The sequence below is a fragment of the Miscanthus floridulus genome, chromosome 10 (genome assembly GCF_019320115.1).
Source record: "Miscanthus floridulus cultivar M001 chromosome 10, ASM1932011v1, whole genome shotgun sequence".
In the NCBI taxonomy this organism is placed as follows: domain Eukaryota; kingdom Viridiplantae; phylum Streptophyta; class Magnoliopsida; order Poales; family Poaceae; genus Miscanthus; species Miscanthus floridulus.
In genome coordinates, this window is record NC_089589.1 from 78400996 (window position 1) to 78421520 (window position 20525).

The following is a 20525-nucleotide window of genomic DNA, read 5'->3' on the forward strand; positions in this document are numbered from 1 at the left end:
TAAAACTGGTATATCAGCCGTGCTCACGGTCACGAGCAGCCTTGGAACCCTAACGAAATAAATGATGAACACTGATGATACTGATGATAAAGATGCTCATTAATGATTACTGTTTATGCTATTCATTATTCATGTTTACCTGATCATGTGTTTATGGGCTTGTGATAAACTTGTTGCTACTCCTATGCTAAAATTGTGACCATTAAAAGCTAATCGCAGTTAAACCAGTGTCAGCTTTTTGAGCCTCATGAACCCCATGTTATATTTGTTGAGTACGACATGTACTTACGCTTGCTTTACCTTTCAATTATTTGGAAAAATCCCGGATGGGTACCAGAGTGCTAGAGTTTGGAGGAATTAGGCTTGTGATCAACCAGTCAGTTGTCCCTGTGGATTTGGAGTCTTCACCTGAAGATCGGAGTTAAGCTTCCGCTATCTATACTCTGAGGTTATATTCTTTATACTAATACGTTATGTATTTAAGCATTGTCTATTGATATTACCCTTATTTGTAGCTATATGTGAGATTTGACTTCCTGGGCTCACATAAGGTGCGTATCTGTTTTTGTTCTTAAAAGTGGTGCCTGTAAGTCCTTGTCCTCCCGATATGATATGAATGTAATCTTTGAATTTTGTTATAACTAACCCACGTCGTGATTTGTAGAATGCAAGTGCACATGATATGATATGAATGTAATCTTTGAATTTTGTTATAACTAACCCACGTCGTGATTTGTAGAATGCAAATGCACATTGTCAAACAAATGCCAAGTGTAAAGGCTGGATATATAGACCCTCAAGCTATAGCACAAACAAATTTTAATTACCCTAAACAGTGGAAACTGGATGTCAAAGAGCTAGCTGCTGGAAAGACTCTTTGGGAGAAAGAGCACATCCGTACGGCAAAACTAAGGGAAGAGTCCCTTAAGGTTTTGGCATACATTGCGCTGGCTTTTAAAAATCTCCAACAACACTCTACTATATGGCTACCATACAACTTCGAGTAAGTTCAACTCTATACTTAAAGCTTTGTTCGATATATTTTATTCGATGCAAAAGAGCTTATCTAGTTCTATGATTAAATCCATGCAGCAACCACTGGATTTGTATAGGCGTCGATGTCGGGAGGAACATGGCATGGGTCTTTGATTCAATAGATAGGGACCCGGTGACATACAAAGACTTCATATCAATTCTCAAGACGTATACATATCGACAATCCTCATTAGCTTATATGTTTGTATACATACTTGTAACGTTCACTTTTGGATACTAACAAGTTGTATTTGCTAAAATAATTCGAACAGGGCATTTTGATTCTATGTCACTAAACATCACGGAAGGCATGATCCAGTAAGGAAGGAAAAGCTAGCTATAAAAACACTATGTGCGGTAAGTGTAACTTACTTCTTGAGTACTTCATTACATGGCTGTCAAAAGCATTACTTAACATTTCCATATGCAAAACACATAGTGCCCCAAGCAGAAGCCTGGGAGTGTATATTGTGGATACTATGTATGTTCTATGATGAGTAACACTGGTGCCTACAGGAGACACCCCTTAAGGGTAAGTTTGAACCTCTTCACCCGTAGTATAAAAACTTCGTACATGGTATGAAATACTAAACCAAAACTTGTTCTCTTGTAGTGGAAAGAAGAGAAAGAAATGAAAAGAGACTCATATAAGGATGACCAACTCTTAGAGCTCGTCGGCGACCTTTGCAACTTCATATTGGACCAGATTGTACACGTCAAAGGCACCTACCATGACCGATAGTCTGACTTAGGTAGAAATTCTCAGTACCAACACCTTCGTGAGACTGAAAGGCTAGCTCTAAGACGTTGATAACAATGTGTATGGAATTTGACATTGGTTTTACCTTCGTGAGATTGTATATATTCTTGTGAATTGAACTTATAATTGTAGTTTATATAATACTCTTGTGCTTGTAGTTTATATAATACTCTTGAGCGAACGCGGTTCAGAACGTTGGTCGTGGGGCGTTCGGCGAGATTATCTCGCTTTCCTCGCTCACGTTGGTCGCGGGGCGTTCGACAACGCGAACGGTGGATGGAATACGGGGAAACAAACAGTGTTTTGATCGAATTTGAATTGTAAATTTCAAGTTTTTTTCTGCGGAAAAACGTACTGTAGGGGCGGTTCTAGACTGAACCGCCCCTACAAACAAATATTATAGGGGCGGCTAGTACTACAGCCGACCCTACAAATCGATTTGTAGGGGAACCGACCCTACGAATGCATGATTTGTAGAGACGGTTTGGTAGGGGCGGCTAGCCAAACCGCCCCTACAAATTGTTTTCAGCCGCCCCTACAAAACGTTTATGTAGTAGTGCCTCCTAGGATTAATTTTTTTTCTATTTTTTGGTCCGAATTCATGATTTCTCGAAAATAGATTTATAGGGGCGGCTACAAACCGATTTGTACGGGCGACTATCGAACCACTCTTACAAATCAGCGATTTGTAGCAACGGTTCAATAGGTGCGGCTGGGCATATCACCCCTAAAATAGCCGAAACCGCCCCAGCAAATGGTTTGCGCAGTAGTGAACCACTCTAGCTCGTGAGTCGCGACCAACAAAATCCTCACACTGCACGATAGATCTTCCAATACGTAGGACTGCGAGGGGGTTCCAAGTTGCTCTGTGCTTACACCAGACGAATTTAACGTACTATACGAAACCATGGCAGGCATATATAACGCGTCGATGAAGACGTACCGCCGTGTTAAAGTGGATCTCCACCAACTGATTCTCCGGCCGGCTACGGTGGAAGACGTTGGGACCAATACGTAATACGTAATGTCCGGGCACCATGTCATGCATGCTCCCTGCCACCGGTTCATTCATATCAGCTGGTCCAATTATTCATGTGGAACCGACAGTCCGGAACACGTTATTATGTATATATATTTGTATCAGCGGATCAGCGGATGTCCCCGCCGCGCCAGCACAAGGACATACGACCCAGGAGGTCAACGGAAGAACAAGGCGAGATGATGAGCCGTTTAGAATGAGAAATTTCTACATTTAACCCTGTGTCCAATCCACGTGTCTCACTTCTTTCAAAACACTATTTGGACACGGTTTCCTTCAGCAGCGACCTGAACTACAAGTGTGAATTGATTAAGCGGCACCGAATAATTAGTACTCCCTCCCTCCCTCCCCCCACCCCACCACACACACACACAAAAACAATTTTAGGTTGAGAACACGTCATTTTGTTTAAGTTTAACTGAGTTTATGAAAAATAAAATCATATTTTGCAATTAATCTAGTGATATTTGTTTACCATACATGTTAGTATTTTTTATATAAATTTGGTCAAATAAAAATTTGTTTGACTTCACAAAAAGTGAGAATTGTATTTTTTTTGAGAAAGGAAGTAGGATAGTAATTGTATTTGTTGTCATCTTAGACATTTACAGGGCACCATATTTATAGGGGATACGGTCTGTACCCCTACAGTACATGAATCATATTCTCTAAGGCCTTGTTTGGCCACCTCAATACATATGTGTTGGAGTGGAATGAAATAGAATTTAGCTTAATTGCACTTCTATTAACTTCAACACATGTGCATTGAGACGAATACATGCGCATCAAAACAAGGCCTAAAGCATAGTCTAAGCACATTCAGAGGTAATCTAGTCTTTAATCCCCCTTGACTCAACCACTCTTTGCCATTGGCGCATTGTTTAGCTCTGAGCGAACACTATGCTGCTAGAACATGCAATCACTGCCGGAGCATCGTATATGCCGGCAGTGTTTGCTTATCACTACCAGTTGGCAAGCCTTGGATCCAGAAAATTCAGGGGAAGTTAATCACCCGGTAGAGGCACCGTAATATGCCAAAATTGATAATCACTGCCGGGTTGGAACCCCCATTACTGTCGGAATTCATGCCGCGGAGGTTAATCGGCAATGATAGGAGTGGCCTATCACTGCCAAGTTGGCGACCCAATAATGATAACAGACTATCATTGTCGGACCAAAGCATCAGCTGGCAGTGCTATCCACGGCTATCATTGCTCGGTTAGCTCATGAACCGATAGTGATACGTAGAGTGTCACTGCAGGGTTGACACATGAACTGCCACCTTGCTTAGGTTACCCCTATTGTTCAAGCCTCTGTTGTTCTTTGTCAACCTGCCCATTTTCATCTTGACTCCTCGTGGACTGCTAGCAACCGGAGGTGAAACTATGAGGCATTCTAAAAAAAAGGCACAAGTAGTTATTCGTAACCTAATGAGCGATGTATGAAGTTTGAACAAAACAAAGGCACATGTTTGTTTGGTAAACACTAGTACAAGCAAAGACTAGTACATGCCATATAAACATATATGGTTGATTAACAATAGCTACCAAACCTGATGGGTAAGATACAAGTTGGTAGATAGCTTAGTTGGGATGCCAACGAGATAAGTGGGACACGAATACTTTATACTGTAGCAAACAGGTATATACTAGTTATACAACTTAGCACGCCTAGATACTAGTGATCACACACCAAACATGGGAGGACAAACCCGGCAGACAGTGAACATGGATGAGAAGGGTGTCAAACCGTTCCTGCAAAGAACTCTACGATTTAAGAACTCATCCAAACGTAGTGAAATACAAAGGATAGACAAGACTGTCATTACTTACTACCTACCACAACTATCCATGGTGAGAGCCGCAGACAAAGGTAAACTATAGTCTAGACGCCGTGTCTACCTATGAGTTACTACTCTACCACAGGCCTCGAGATGAAGTAGAGCACTTAAATAGTTAAGCGATGAACCAAATACAAGGGTGTGATTACTATTACTAAGCATACAAGAATATATAACTAAGTATAGCACACAACCTTAGGTATTACTATTCAGTATAACAGCGCAATAGTATAGTACTAAGGATAGCAATACATCTAGTATACTACTATAAGAAGACAGTAACAATACTACTATGGCAATAAAGTAAATTAGAGAAGATATAAAAATAAAGACTCAAAGTACTTACAAAGTAATGGATACAAGAGCTTCACCACGAAGACTAGGATGGCTAAGCTCAACATTCACTCTAACTCGCAACTGCAGTACTACTACTACTAAGATAAATGAAAGAGACACTACTACAGATTGACACACCCACTGTCGCCACTTTTATTGTCGTAGCGATAGAAGCGACGGTGTTATACTTCCACCGCCAGTTGGACCGATAGCGAGGCCTCCAAAGGAAGGAAACCGACAGTTGAAACTTCTACCACCGACGGGTTAACAATAGATACGGCAATGGTATTTTCTCGGTCATATGAAAAGCCGAGCCGACTGGGATATGTGTTATGACCGCCAGCCCTCCATGACTGTTTGTTCAATCTGCGGAAAAGTCAACGTGAGTTATTTCCCAACTATCCACAACACAGTTGCATCACCATTACTTGCACTTCTCCATCTTCAAGGTTGGCCTATTTAAACGGGGTATGGATGCACCTCTTGGGCTCAATCCACACACTCTTGAATCCACACACTCATGAGCTACTATATCTTTTCTTATCACCAAGAAGTACTCTATCTTCATCCTTGCACCTCTCACGGCCTAGAAGGAGCACCTCGCAAAACCACTACTACAGAAATCTTATTAGAGGCAGGCAGAATGGGTTAATGGAGGTGGGCATTGCAACGGAGGCGATTGCACAACGTTGACCGCCTCCGTTAATGCATTAATGGAGGCGGTTGCTATAAGATAACCCCTCGGTTAATGGGTGATTAACCGAGGCGGTCCCTTTAAGGCAACCACCTCCGTTAAACATTAACCCAGGTGGCCGCTTGGGAGGCTGGCCTGGCTGGGGATAATGGAGGCAGGCAAAAAGGGTGCCCACCTCCAATCAAAAAAGCCCACCGCCACCTCAAAGAAATCCTATGGTAGTGAACTTGCACCAACATCTCAGTGAGGTGCTTTATATTCCATAATCTTTCTACCTCCGAGGGTCAAGGAAGTAGATCTGCATCTCAATCCTCAAAGGGAGCAAGATTGTGGAATCTAAAGCACCCAATCTTGAAGGCCTTCTCCAAACACTAGTATCCCTGTGAGGTGCTTTATCACCATCTTGCACCTCTCCATGCACAGGTGCAGTCTCAGTCTCTTCAGGCACCATTTTAGCATATCAACATATTCTTCCTCCCAATATGAGAATTGGCCTCGACTACCATCCACTGAAAGAACACCAATACATGAACTTCTAATGAAAATCACAAAACTGGACAGAACTCAGACAAAAGCAGACACAAAACCTAACCTTGTGATTCGGACACTTGTGGACTGTCTTACTTCTTCATCTTGAACACCAACACCTTGTGGCTTGCGCCCACACTTGCTGACTCAACGAGAGGGAGATCCGACCTTAGTCTCTTATCATGAGAGGTGGATGACGTATATGTACCTACAACATAATACATGTGAAACTTGTATGTACATGATCAGACATGCAGGATCTCCCAACCTCCTCCTGAGGCACCTGAGTTTTTCCCTGGATCTGTGCCATCAAGGCCAACTTTGCTGCTAGCCCAATTCCCGTTTTCAACCATTGTAAGTAATCTTATCTTACACTCAATATAACATAGATTTTATTACATCCTAACACACTTTTATAATTTATTACCATAGATAATTCGGCTGATTAGATGGCTCCAAGAAGATACACTCTGATTTCTCGAAGCTCATTAAATCATCATTTGACAACCAACATCCATGGTGGTGAGAGACAGTGCCGTCAGATTTACAGGCCCTGTTCAAAGCTCTAAGTGAGGCCTGAATCAAAGTTCCAAATATAGCCAAAATAATGTATATATTGTAGAGCAAATGTGATATTTTAAGAATAGTACCTTTTGAACTAATCTTTACTTGAATAACATCATTCTCTTAGTGTTCTTTGAAATAAAATCTTCAATAATATGCTCATAGTTAATCTTCTCGAGCAATCCACTCTCAAGTGCTATCGTAGCCAAACTATTAAGTCTTTCTTGTGTCATTGTAGAATCCAAGTATGACTTCAATAGCTTCAACTTAAAAAAGCTCCGCTCCGCTGAAGCAACAGTCACAGGAATGGTCAATAAAATTCTATATGCAATAGCTGCATTGGGAAAACAATCATGCTGCTTTAGAAACTTAAGGATTTCAAGTGGACCCATATTTTCTCTTGGAATGAAATTCTAAAAAAATCTCAACTCTGTATATAGTTCATTAGCATCAATATCAGATTTCCTATATCTTTTAAGGACTGCTTCAAGATTGTCACAAGAAGATTCCAAGTTGTTACTATCCAATGACTGCAATGAGTCGGAAGTAAATAAGAAACCAAAATTCTTTTGGTACTCCTGATATTGTTCAAACACTACGCCAGATTTGCACATCACTGCCGGCCTCATCACTGCCGAATTTGTGAGAACCGGCAGTGATGTACCTTCACTGCCGGTTATGAGCTTGAAAATGAAAAAATAATTGGGGCTGGGCTAAAACCGGCAGTGAAGGAGCATTGACAATTAATGGCCGCCCAATTCCACTAGGGTACGCTCGCGTCACCATTGACAGAATACTTGATAAGAAGTATAACAAGATACCCATTGAGTACCCCATAGCGGAAGACAGGCCGAAACTTGGTCAAAACAAGGGCTCTCAAGTGGCCTGGCGCAAGCGCTTCATTAAGCTTGACCATCAATTCTCCTCTGATGATGAGGACGACTGCGAGTCTTCGCGCACCCGCGATGATCACTCACCATCTCCCAACAGAGATCACTCCCCTCCTCATCCGGAGCCATCACCCCCGAGAAGACAGAGGTCTCCTTCTATTCCTCCTCGTCCGACTCCATCTTCATCAGCCCCGAGAAAAGAGACTCCTCCTCCTCCTCCCCCTCCATCTTCATTAGCGCCGGGAAAACAGAATTCTCGTCGTCATCCTCCTCCTCCACCTCAGCCCAAAACAAGATCAAGGACATCATCGCAGTCGTGGAAAAGGTCCTTGGATTCGGTTGCTAATGCTCCCAAAGTGGACCAACAGAAAAGAAAAAGGTCATTCAGTGGCAGCGTTACCACCTTGATGAAAGAAAAATTTACAGCACACATCTTGAAGGAAGATTGTGTTAGTTTCTTCAATCTATGTGCCTCACTGCCTCCGTTTTTGTTGAAGTCCGAATTCGAAAGGCAAACACAGAATAAATACGCTACAACAAGAGACGAATAAATATGCTACAACAAGAGACAAAGAAATACACAATAAAGATTTAAGGAACATTATGAAGTTAGTCGAAGACAACCCTGATTTAACCATGGAAGAGGCCGCGAACATCTATTATGATGTACAAGGGACGGGAACACCGGCAATGAAGTATGAAAGGGGCAATCTTTTGGTTCCCGATCATAAGTATAAAAATCTGACAACATATATGCACCAGTTACATGAATATTACATGGCTCAAGCAACAGAGACGGACGACTTTGGTTTTGAGGTTATTATCCGTTCGCCACATGTTTTCCAATATCCTGAAGAAGAGAAGTTCGATGTCGAGTGGGAGTGCTTGTTCTGGCTATATCAGAAACGCTCTCTCGATGTTCAAATGTTGAGGCCTCCTAAGGAAGGAAACCGACAGTTGAAACTTCTACCACCGACGGGTTAACAATAGATACGGCAATGGTATTTTCTCGGTCGTATGAAAAGCCGAGCCGACTGGGATATGTGTTATGACCGCCAGCCCTCCATGACTGTTTGTTCAATCTGCGGAAAAGTCAACGTGAGTTATTTCCCAACTATCCACAACACAGTTGCATCACCATTACTTGCACTTCTCCATCTTCAAGGTTGGCCTATTTAAACAGGGTATGGATGCACCTCTTGGGCTCAATCCACACACTCTTGAATCCACACACTCATGAGCTACTATATCTTTTCTTATCACCAAGAAGTACTCTGTCTTCATCCTTGCACCTCTCACGGCCTAGAAGGAGCACCTAGCAAAACCACTACTACAGAAATCTTATTGGAGGCAGGCAGAATGGGTTAATGGAGGTGGGCATTGCAACGGAGGCGATTGCACAACGTTGACCACCTCCGTTAATGCATTAATGGAGACGGTTGCTATAAGATAACCTCCTCGGTTAACGGGTGATTAACCAAGGCGGTCCCTTTAAGGCAACCACCTCCATTAAACATTAACCGAGGTGGCCGCTTGGGAGGCTAGCCTAGCTGGGGATAACAGAGATGGGCAAATAGGGTGACCACCTCCAATCAAAAAAGCCCACCGCCACCTAAAAGAAATCCTATAGTAGTGAACTTGCACCAGCATCTCAGTGAGGTGCTTTATATTCCATAATCTTTCTACCTCCGAGGGTCGAGGATGCAGATCTGCATCTCGATCCTCAAAGGGAGCAAGATTATGGAATCTAAAGCACCCAATCTTGAAGGCCTTCTCCAAACACTAGCATCCCTGTGATGTGCTTTATCACCATCTTGCACCTCTCCATGCACAGGTGCAGTCTCAGTCTCTTCAGGCACCATTTGAGCATATCAACATATTCTTCCTCCCAATATGAGAATTGGCCTCGACTACCATCCACTGAAAGAACACCAAAACATGAACTTCTAATGAAAATCACAAAAGTGGACAAAACTCAGACAAAAGCGGACACAAAACCTAACCTTGTGATTCGGACACTTGTGGACTGTCTTATTTCTTCATCTTGAACTCCAACACCTTGTGGCGTGCGCCCACACTTGCTGCACTCAACGAGAGGGAGCTCCGACCTTAGTCGCTTATCATGAGAGGTGGATGACGTATATGTACCTACAACATAATACATGTGAAACTTGTACGTACATGATCAGACATGCAGGATCTCCCAACCTCCTCCTGAGGCACCTGAGTTTGTCCCTGGATCTGTGCCATCGAGGCCAACTTTGCTGCTAGCCCAATTCCCGTTTTCAACCATTGTAAGTAATCTTATCTTACACTCAATATAACATAGATTTTATTACATCCTAACACACTTTTATAATTTATTACCATAGATAATTCGGCTGATTAGATGGCTCCAAGATACACTCTGATTTCTCGAAGCTCATTAAATCATCATTTGACAACCAACATCCATGGTGGTGAGAGATTTCGCTATAATATCACTTTCAATATTGGTGAAAGTGGGTGGGCCCGAGGATGTCCTAGAAATTACTGTTGCGGTATGACGTGCACCGAATCAAAGAACCGCTGAGAAAATGTTGTGAGACTATGTATGGAGCAACCAGCAACCAATGGATACAGATTTATTGACTTCTCATGCATTCGACTACAAGCTTTACACGAGGACAATCTAGATGTCGTAGTAGTTAGTGAGCTGACTGCTGAGGGCAATGACAAAGATGTGGTATAGTCAAAATGGTGCTCTCATGTGTGTGTATTATTTTTCATTCATGGCGGTCATATGTATTCTAATTACTGACACCACTTGTTGATTATGTATCATGATTCGACGTACGCTGCGTGTAGCTTCCACACTATTCTGACTCAAGCTATGGAGCAGCTTGGGTACCGCTGGTACTATGCATGTTCAAGGCCCACCTCACATGGATTGCAGGGTCATCTGGATTTTGCTTTAGGAGATAGCCCATTTGCAGTGCAATCGTTCTTTTGAGGCAAAAGAGAGTGCAGTAACTCATGCATTGACATACTTAAATGATGTGCTCGGATACGAAATAGGGGACGTTCGCTACATGATTATGTCATGGTACATGATAACCATTAGTAGTGGGGGTGCTCCACTTGGTGAGACTTTGTACTTGATCTCTACCTATTAAGTCTTCTAGTTATGATGTATTCATATATCTTATATCTTGTAAGAAATACAATGGCCATAAAAATTCTCTGGTGCATTATAATAATTATTGCCGAGAGGTTGTAGTAGCACTCAATAATTCACTGTCGAGTGTGCACTAATCCAACAATGGTGCCATGAGTATCACCACCAGGTTGAAGCATGAACCACTAGTAGAGTCATAAGTGTCACTACCGGTTAATGCTCCAACCCAACACTAACACTCATGATAACACTACTGGGTGATGCGTCCACCCGACAATGATACTCATGAGATCAGTGCCGGCTGATGATTAGAACCGGCGGCGACAGAGTATTATCAGTGTCAGTTCGTGAAACTGGCAGTGATAAGCCATCTCTATCACTGCTGATTATCCTCTGCGCCAAAAGTAATTTCGGCAGTGATTGGGCTTCGACCCGACAGTGATTTTGTGTTCTGGCGGCGCAGTGAATTGGGGATTTTTTTATGCAACATTGTCTTCTAGCTTCTACGAGCGAAATATTAAAAATGATTGAGAAAGCCAACTAATATGCCTTCTACTATTTTTAGAGACATGAAAAACTCATTGATATATCAAGCAATTCTTTTAGGAACTATTGAAGATGCTGCAACAACAATAATCTTAATACCTTACACTGAGCCGTTAAGTTGGATGTGAACTGAGCCTAGCTTAGTTGGTTAGGTTCCTTGTGGTGGAATCTGTCCACCCGGGTTCAAGTCATTGACTTGGCATGTGTGCTCGCATTTTTCTGGATTTATTCTAGGATTTAACGGCGTTGTGCTCTCAGTGGTAGTCGACGTTCCCGTCGACAGCGAGGCGTCTGTGATGACTTCGTCAATTTCGAGATGTGACGGCACAGTCTTTCGGAGGTGCTCATAGGGGTAGGGTTTTCGTACGTGTATTCATAGAGGTGAGTGTGCATACGTGTTGAGCGTCTGCGTTTGTACTTGTGTAATTCACAAAGAAAAATGCAGATGGATGGACAATAAACTACACAAGGTGGAGAGGATACCATACATAGGAGTAGACCCTACGCTTCTACGATCAGATTAGATAGATAGCTCAGATCAAGAAGGTTGACAATGATGTGCTAATAGCTAGCTTTGGTCATCTAGCCAGCGCTCGTACGTCTAGGCTGTAGCAATATCAACGCCGAACAGCATGACGCCATGGCAATCAACGGCAATAGCATCAGCCATGGCATCTTCTGGCTTCTTCTGCGTCTTCCAGTAGTCTATGTGCATCTGCTTGTACGCCCCAAACGTCGACCGGGAGAATGCCACTGTGTCCCCAGCTTGGAGGCCCTTCTCCCGAACGAAGCGTCTCCATCCCTTGGTGATGACGTACATCTGGCTGGTCGCGCTGAACGGGGTACCTGAACCGCCACGTCTTCCCGGAGCCGTCCACGAAGTCGATGAGCATGCCAATACCGGCGGCCATCATGGGGTTGCGGTTCAGAAACAAGTGCTTCTCGGCGTGGTGCTTCGGCACGACGAGGTGGTTGAGCTTGCCGACGTCGCTCGGCGTCAGCGCCGTCTGGAAAAGATGTTCCCGCACCCACGTCGTCGCCGGCTGCGCACGCGCTGCCTGCCACACGCTCGGCCGCACCTCGTCGGAAGACGTCTGCATCTGCAACGTCGTCTCAACGGTCACGGAAAGCTCGTCGGCTGGAACGCAAGCTACGGATTTTTTTAGGGGTAGCTCATGTTAGAGCAGCCCCTACAATGGCGTGTTCGGGCTCCAGCACAGCAACCGCCCCTACAAATGGCACAGTAAGGACGGCTGATAATACGAGCCGCCTCTACAAATACGTCGATTTGTAGGGACGACTGGTATGTAGAGGCGGCTATTACCAGTCGCCCCTGCTGTGTCTATTTGTAGAGGCGGCTGAATATATAGCAGCCACATTCTTCCACCTCGGGCCACTCTATCTAACCCGAGCAAAAAAAGGTTGGGAGGCCTTAGACTCCTCCTAAAAATTGCTCTACTAAGGGAGATGTTTTGATCTCAAATACTTTGGTGTAGAGGTTGTACAAGGTAAGAAAATATTATTCCAAGCCTTTATTTGAAGTTTTAATGGTTGATTAGTGATCGTAATTAGAGTTTTGTTTTTCTCTCTTCTACGGTGCTTGAGTTTGTATGAAGCAAATTAGATTCTAGTTTTGAAGCTATTAGTGTAAATTACCATTTATTAGTCGATCTTGTTTGATTTTAGCTGAGATTACACCCAAGTTCCATGTATATTTAGATCTAGATCTAGGATTTGTTTTTTTTTAATTTTAATTTTGTAAATTTATGTTTCATAAAATTAGAATAGGGTTTGCATGAAAGGTAGTTGGTAAAATATGAATTGTTCCAAATTGTTGTCTTTGAAATTATTTATTTTAATTAATAATATATATTTTTAATTATTTATTGATAAATAGGCCATTAATTAATTACCGTCTACCATGGTGTGTGTTTGATATGCTTCATGTAATTTTATTTTATATTTATATTTATATATATCTGAAGTATATAGAATTATTGTCAAGTAATTAATTATTAATTTGATTCATTTACATATATATCTGAATTAGTAGTCCTTTAATGTATTTTCTTTGATTGTTGTGTTTTAAAAGATGGAGTACAGGAAGTCTTGGATGTATGGTTCGTTAAGGTTCAAGGCAGGTTTCGTGAAGAGGTGGACAAATTTATTGAAGCCGCACAGAAGCATGCATCGACGTTGATAGAGAATAAGGATACAATTATTTGTCCCTACAAAGATTGCAAGAAACTTATGGCATAGGCAGATGTGAGTACCATCAGAGAACATTTGATTGTGCGAGGATTTATTGAGGACTACATAGTGTGGATTCATCATGGTGAAACAACGGTTGTTGATAATGACGACGATGAAGAAGAAGACGACGCCGAAACCCTAGAATACCTGTCCCAATACTCAGAAGAGCTTGATGTACAAATGGATCCTGAGTTTGGTAATGAACAATGTGGTGATGCTAGTGGTTAGGATGGTAATGATGAAGGTGGTGCCAATAATGAAGGGGGAGCACGTGTTGGTGATGAAGATGATTTTGATGATTTGGAGGAAATGATTCGGTCCTTGGACTAGAGATTTTACTAAAGAGCCCAAAAGATCTAGAAAATTTAGAAAGGGTGACAAAACCATCGAAGGAGACTGTGTATTGTGTTGAAAAGGGTTGTCCGACACATTGGACATTGCTACGTTTTGTACTTGACCTACTCATCCTGAAGGCTAAGTACGGCTGGTCAGACTGTAGTTTTAATGATCTATTGCGTCTCCTGTCATGGGTGCTACCACAACCAAACTCAGTTCCCGCCAACACATACCAAGCGAAGAAGGTCATAAGTCCATTAACAATGGGGGTTGAAAAAAAACCATGCATGCCCCAACCAATTTATCCTTTTTCGTGGCGAAACGTTCAAGTCACTAGATAAATATCCCCGGTATAGGTCCAGCCGGTACAAGAATAATGACCTTTACGGTGGGGATGAAGCCTCTACGGGGAAAAAGAGGAATAAGAAGGTTACAAAAAAGGTGGTACAAGAATCTCAGCCCGTAGAGGACACTCAATTAGGCAACGATGCAAAGCAGAGAAGAATTCCTGCCTTGGTAATATGGTACCTGCCAGTGACCAACCGCTTGAGACGTATCTTCCTGAACCCTAAAGAAGCCGCACTCATGACATGGTGGGATGATGAGCGCAAGGTGGATGATGATAAGATTACACACCCTGCTGATTGCAGTCAGTGGCAAAGGATCGATGAGAAGCATAAAAAATTCAACGATGACCCCAAGGAATCTACTGTTTGGCTTGAGCACCGATGGAATAAATCCCTTCAATGAGAGGATGAGCGACCCCAGCACTTGGCCAGTGATCTTGACCATATACAACATCCCAACGTGGTTGTGTCAAAAGAGAAAATACCTTCTCCTCAATATTCTTATTTCTGGTCCTAAACAAGAAGGCATTGATATAGACGTGTTCCTTGAGCCTTTGATGCAAGAAATGGAGAGGCTATGGAGGCATGGGGAGCCGATGTACGATGTGTTCGGAAAGGAAGACTTCATATGTAGAGCAATAGTATTTGTTACTACCAATGATTGCCCCGCGCTATTTGTTTTGTCTGAACAGATCAAAGGGAAGACAAGATGCTTAGTTTACTTGGATTGTACTACATGGGTGTTCCTGGATGCATCTAAGAAGATAGTTTACCTAAGGAACCGACGCTTCTTAAAGACAAGTCACAAGTACCACAGTAAATTGTTCTTTAGATTTTATGACAACACCTTGGAGATTGAACCCCCTCTGGAGAGACGTCATCACGGAGAACATGTGTACAGAATGGTGAAAAACATATGTGTCGTCTATGGAAAGAAGAATCTAGATGGGACGAACAGAGATAAAAGCACACCTCCTGTTGAAGGCATACCTTTCAAGAAACAATCGATCCTTTTTTAGTATCTGCCTTATTGGCCAGACTTGGAGGTCCCCCATGCCATTGATGCTATGCACGTGCAGAAGAATGTCTTTGAGAGTCTCATAGCTACCTTGATAGACACAGGCAAGTCAAAGGATGGTCTGAAATCACGAAAAGACATGGTGCAGCTAAACGTGATGCCACAACTTCACCCAGTACCTGAGGCTAATGGAAAATACACTCTTCCTGTGGCGTGCTTCAACCTAACACCAGAAGAGAAGAGAGCTATATGCACTTTTCTAAGGGGGGCCAAAGTCCTGACTGGGTTTTCAGCGAATGTGAAGAAGCTAGTGTTGATAAAGGACTTATTAATAACACATTGCAAGGCTCACGATTGTTATGTGATGCTGACAGTGTTTCTACCTATTGCAATCAGGGCTATAAAGCCAGAGTTTTTAAAAATGGCCATCACCCGCATGTGCTACTTCTTTTCGAAGATCTCACAAAAGACGATTGGCAAGCAAGAGCTGAGTGACCTACATGAATTTGTGGTGGAGACACAAAACCAACTTGAGATGTGTTTACCTTCTGCTTTTTTTATATAATGCCACATCTCATGATTCGCATGGTTCATCAGATACAGGCGCTGGGCCCTTGCTACTTGCATGAAATGTGGTTCTACGAGCGGTTCATGTCGGTTCTAAGCCGATACGTGCATAATTGAGCATACCCAGAGGGCTCCATGATAGAGGGTTACAGTACTAAAGAAGTCGTCGAGTGCTGTCAAGAGTACCTAAAAGTACATAAAGAGATTGGTAAACTCGATTCTCGTCACAAGGGTAGGCTGGTTAGGAAGGGCACCGGCAGAACATTGTGACGGAGGTGGTAATGGGTGTGGCACATCCTCCCGGTGGCTTACATCACAATAATAAGATATGTTGGGCTACACTAGGGTCGAGGTGCATATCATGAAGCCCGAGTTCATGCAGTGGAGGATAGACTACGCAACTTTCGAGGGGCTGGTGTTGCTCGGAGACATAATGGGGCCGTTCATCCTCTGACACAAACGGGACATTATATTGACTGCTTCTTCGTCGCCTCTCCCTCTCTCAAATTTGGAGCGAGTTGTTGAGGACGGGGAGATATTTTCACCATCTCATGACCACCACATTCCTGAGATGCCACATTCTTCCCGGCCTCCTAGCAAGCATGTGCCTGATAAGCTACAACCTTCTCCAGCTCGTACCGAGCAAGTGCATGATGAGATGCCATAGTCTTCTCAACAAGCCCAGCCGATACATGAACAACGAGTGCATCCTGAAGAAGGTGATGCACAAAAAGATGCGGACGTGCCTAAATGGGAACTTCAAAAAAAGCATCCAATCACCATAAGGCCAATTTATGTTCTGATGAAAGATATCTCGTCGGTGCACAAGTGGTATGCCCATGACCAGTTCAAGCCTGAGAACCAAGTTAAAAAAGTTTCAACACGGGCTTCTGAGGAGGCCGTCACTAGCAAAGTCCACCAAACAACAAAGAAGTATCCATATGTTGATGCCATCAAATGGTCAAAGGATTGCCCAAAAACATATGAAAGAGGCAAGCCCTTCCTACCAAATTGGGACATCCAACGCCTACCACTTGGAATGAGAAGGTTCCATGATTGGTACTTGCGTGTTTTCCTAACAAGCATAGACCTCGTACAAGCATGCTTCCCCGCCGGCACATTTGGAAGCCTAGCCGGGAAAATTATCTTTTACTTCAATGACATGCAGACATGTTTTCACCTCGGAGCAATGGAAATAAATCTAATTCGCACGTGGTGCCTATAAGTCATTGCCCTCCCGATATGATATGATTGTAATCTTTAGATTTTGTTGTAACTAACCCATGCCGTGATTTATAGAATGCAAGTGCACATTGTAAAACAAATGCCAAGTGTGAAAGCTAGATATATATACCCCCAAGCTATAGCACAAACAAATTGTAATTACCCTAGACCAATTATAAAACTGAATGCCAAAGAGCTAGCTGCTGGAAAGACCCTTCGGAAGAAAGAGGACATCCGTGTGAAGAAACTAAGGCAAGAGACCCTTAAGGTTTTGGCATTCATTGCTCTGGCTTTTAAAAATCTCCAACAACACTCTACTATATGGCTACTATACAACTTCGAGTAAGTTCAACTCTATATTTAAAGCTTTGTTCGATATATTTTATTCGATGCAAAACAGCTTATGTGGTTCTATGATGAAATTCATACAGCAAACACTGGATTTGTAAAGGCGTCGATGTCGGGAGGAGCATGGCATGGGTCTTTATTCAATAGATAGGGACCCGATGACATACAAAGACTTCATATCGATTCTCAAGACTTATACATATCGACAATCCTCATTAGCTTATATGTTTGTATACATACTTGTAACGTTCACTTTTGGATACTAACAAGTTGGATTTGCTAAAATAATTTGAACAGGGCATTCAGATTCTATGTCAACGAACATCACGGAAGGCATGATCCAGTAAGGAAGGAAAGACCGGCTATAAAAACACTATGTGCGATAAGTGTAACTTACTTTAGTACTCCATTACATGGCTGTAGAAAACATTACTTAACATTTCCATATGCAAAACACACAGTGCCCCAGGCAGAAGCCTAGGAGTGTACATTGTGGATACTATGTATATTCTATGATGAGTAACACTGGTGCCTATAGTAGACACCTCTTAAGGATAAGTTTGAACATCTTCACCCGTAGTATAAAAACTTCGCACATGATATGAAATACTAAACCGAAACTTGTTCTCTTGTAGTGGAAAGAAGAGAAGAAAATGAAAAGAGACCCATACAAGGATGACAAACTCTTAGAGCTCGTCGGCGACCTTTGCAACTTCATATTGGATCAGATTTTACACGTCAAAGGCACCTACCATGACCGAGATTCTAACTTAGGTAGAAATCCTCCATACCACTACCTTCGTGAGACTGAAAGACTAGCTCTAGGCCATTGATAACAATGTGTATGGAATTTGACATTGGTCTTACCTTGTGGGACGGTTTGGACTTGTGGAACGAATTAGACTTGTGAATTATGTTTATTTAATGATGGATTGTATATATTCTTGTGATTTAGACTTGTAATGGTAGTTTATATAATGCTCTTGTGCTTGTGGTCAGATTTGAATTATATATATATATATATATATATATATATATATATATATATATATATATATATATGTGTGTGTGTTCTGGTCGAATTTGAATTATAAATTTGAATTTTTTTTATGGAAAAATATACTCCCCTACATACAGGTATTATAGGGGCGGCTGGTACTACAGCCGTCCCTACAAAACGATTTTGTAGAGGCGGCTGGAGTTATGGGCCGCCCCTACAAATCGATTTATAGGGGCGGCTGATAACACCAGCCGCTTTTACAAATCGATTTATAAGGACGGTCTGAGAACCGCCCCTACAAATATATGATTTGTAGAGACGGTATGATAGAAACGGCTGACTGAGCCGCATATACAAAGCCTCACGCGTCCTAGAAACTATTCCTGTAGTTGTGGTCGGCGATGCCGCGTTGGCAGCGGCGCGCAGCGCAGCCAGGTCGTCGTAGCCGCGAGCCAGGGTTTCTTTTTCAGGGAACGTGCTCATCCACTTCCGTGTGGGCCGTTCGTAGGTTTGGGCGCCGCACCAGCACCGGTTCGAAGGCTGTGGCCTGACGCCATTGATGATCCGAGACGGTGGAAGCTGTTGCTCCGCCACCTCGACGTCGGCACCGTCTATGGCCGCCAAGGCCATTTTGGTGCTGGACTCCATCATCGCAGCAGTATACGTTGCGGCGGCGGGTAGCTTCGAGAAGGACATGTTGGTTGAGTATTCTGCACTTTGTCCTGCTACTATTTCGCGTCCTGCTACTATTTCGCTAGCTACAGCTACAGCTACCTACGCAAGGTCACGGTTTGACGAGTATACATATATAGTGTGTGTGTCTTGTCCATCCAGTTAATTTAGAACCTGTACATATGTTTCGTCACGTTTATTGTTCCCAATACCATATGTTTCTTTATTCAGTTTTTATTACTTCATCGGGCTGTCATTTATGCTCACTGGTACGTAGAACATTAGCACCGGCGCTTTCAGACCTATTTCTACTGGCGTTTGAGGCTTCCGCCAGTGTAAAAGGCTAGTGAAAGTCGCAAATTTCACAGGGGTCTCCTTAAGATCCGCCGGTGTAAATCTATTTACACTGGCGGTTTACTAGCACTAGTAGAGAACAGACCTTTGATCCTCGACCAAAATGGGCTCTAGTCCCGGAATTTTTTGCGCCCGGGACTAGAGATACCTTTAGTCCCGGTTGGTGGCTCCAACCGGGACTAAAGGTCCCTGCCCAACGGCTACTGCGCCAGACAGAGGTGGCAGGGACCTTTAGTCCCGGTTGGAGCCACCAACCGGGACTAAAGGTATACTTTTACTCCCGGTTGGTGGCTCCAACCGGGAGTAAAGGTCTACTCCCGGGCCGTGGCTGCGCCCGGGGTTGGAAAGTTACCTTTAGTCCCGGTTGGATCCATCAACCGGGACTAAATGTTCTCCCTTTATAAATCGGCCGTCTCCTCCTTCCTCCCCGAGCCCGAGCTCAGCACATTTTGAAGCTCACTGCAGTAGTGTTCTTGCTTCCTCCCTCCCTCCATTGTTCCTCCATCCATTCTTCGATTCCTCCGTCGATTTCTTCGATTCCTCCGTCGATTCTTCAGTTGTAAAGGTTACCAATCTCATACTCTCATTTTTTACCATTTTCTTATGCCATTTTGTTCACTATATATATTTATGGTTCTTTATTGTGGTTTTTTTCATTTGTAAGCAATTTGAGCTCAAAATCACTTCAAGCTTGCATATTTACATGAAAGAAGGTTAAAGTATATATAAATATAAAGTTAGAAAATAGTTAGAAAATTATAGCAAATCCTTACTAGTTGAACTTGCGGACCGTGTTCAGGTCGGCGAGGATGTTCTCTGCCGAGCGGTAACGGACGTCAAGGAGGAGCTTTGATTCTACGAGGGAGAGCGACAACGGTCGTGGAAGACCGTGTTCCCTTCCTCGTAGAATCGGAGCTCTTCCTTGACCAAGTACGGTGCCGTCCGGTGGAGAAATGCTCGCCGAGCTGATCACGTAAGCAAGGTCAACTAGTACGGATGGTTATTTATTCACATGTC

The 20525-nt window shown here is 43.0% G+C and overlaps 1 protein-coding gene across 1 annotated transcript; it reads right to left on the reverse strand.

Moving 5' to 3' along the window:
- Window positions 1–11990: 11990 nt before the first annotated feature.
- On the reverse strand, window positions 11991–19178 carry LOC136488915 (putative AP2/ERF and B3 domain-containing protein Os01g0140700). Its single transcript, XM_066485686.1, has 3 exons — window positions 18824–19178; window positions 12208–12539; window positions 11991–12104 (listed from the first exon to the last, which is right to left on the reverse strand). Exons 1-3 carry the CDS (start codon window positions 19176–19178, stop codon window positions 11991–11993), a joined length of 801 nt encoding a protein of 266 aa, XP_066341783.1.
- Between the last annotated feature and the right edge of the window lie 1347 nt (window positions 19179–20525).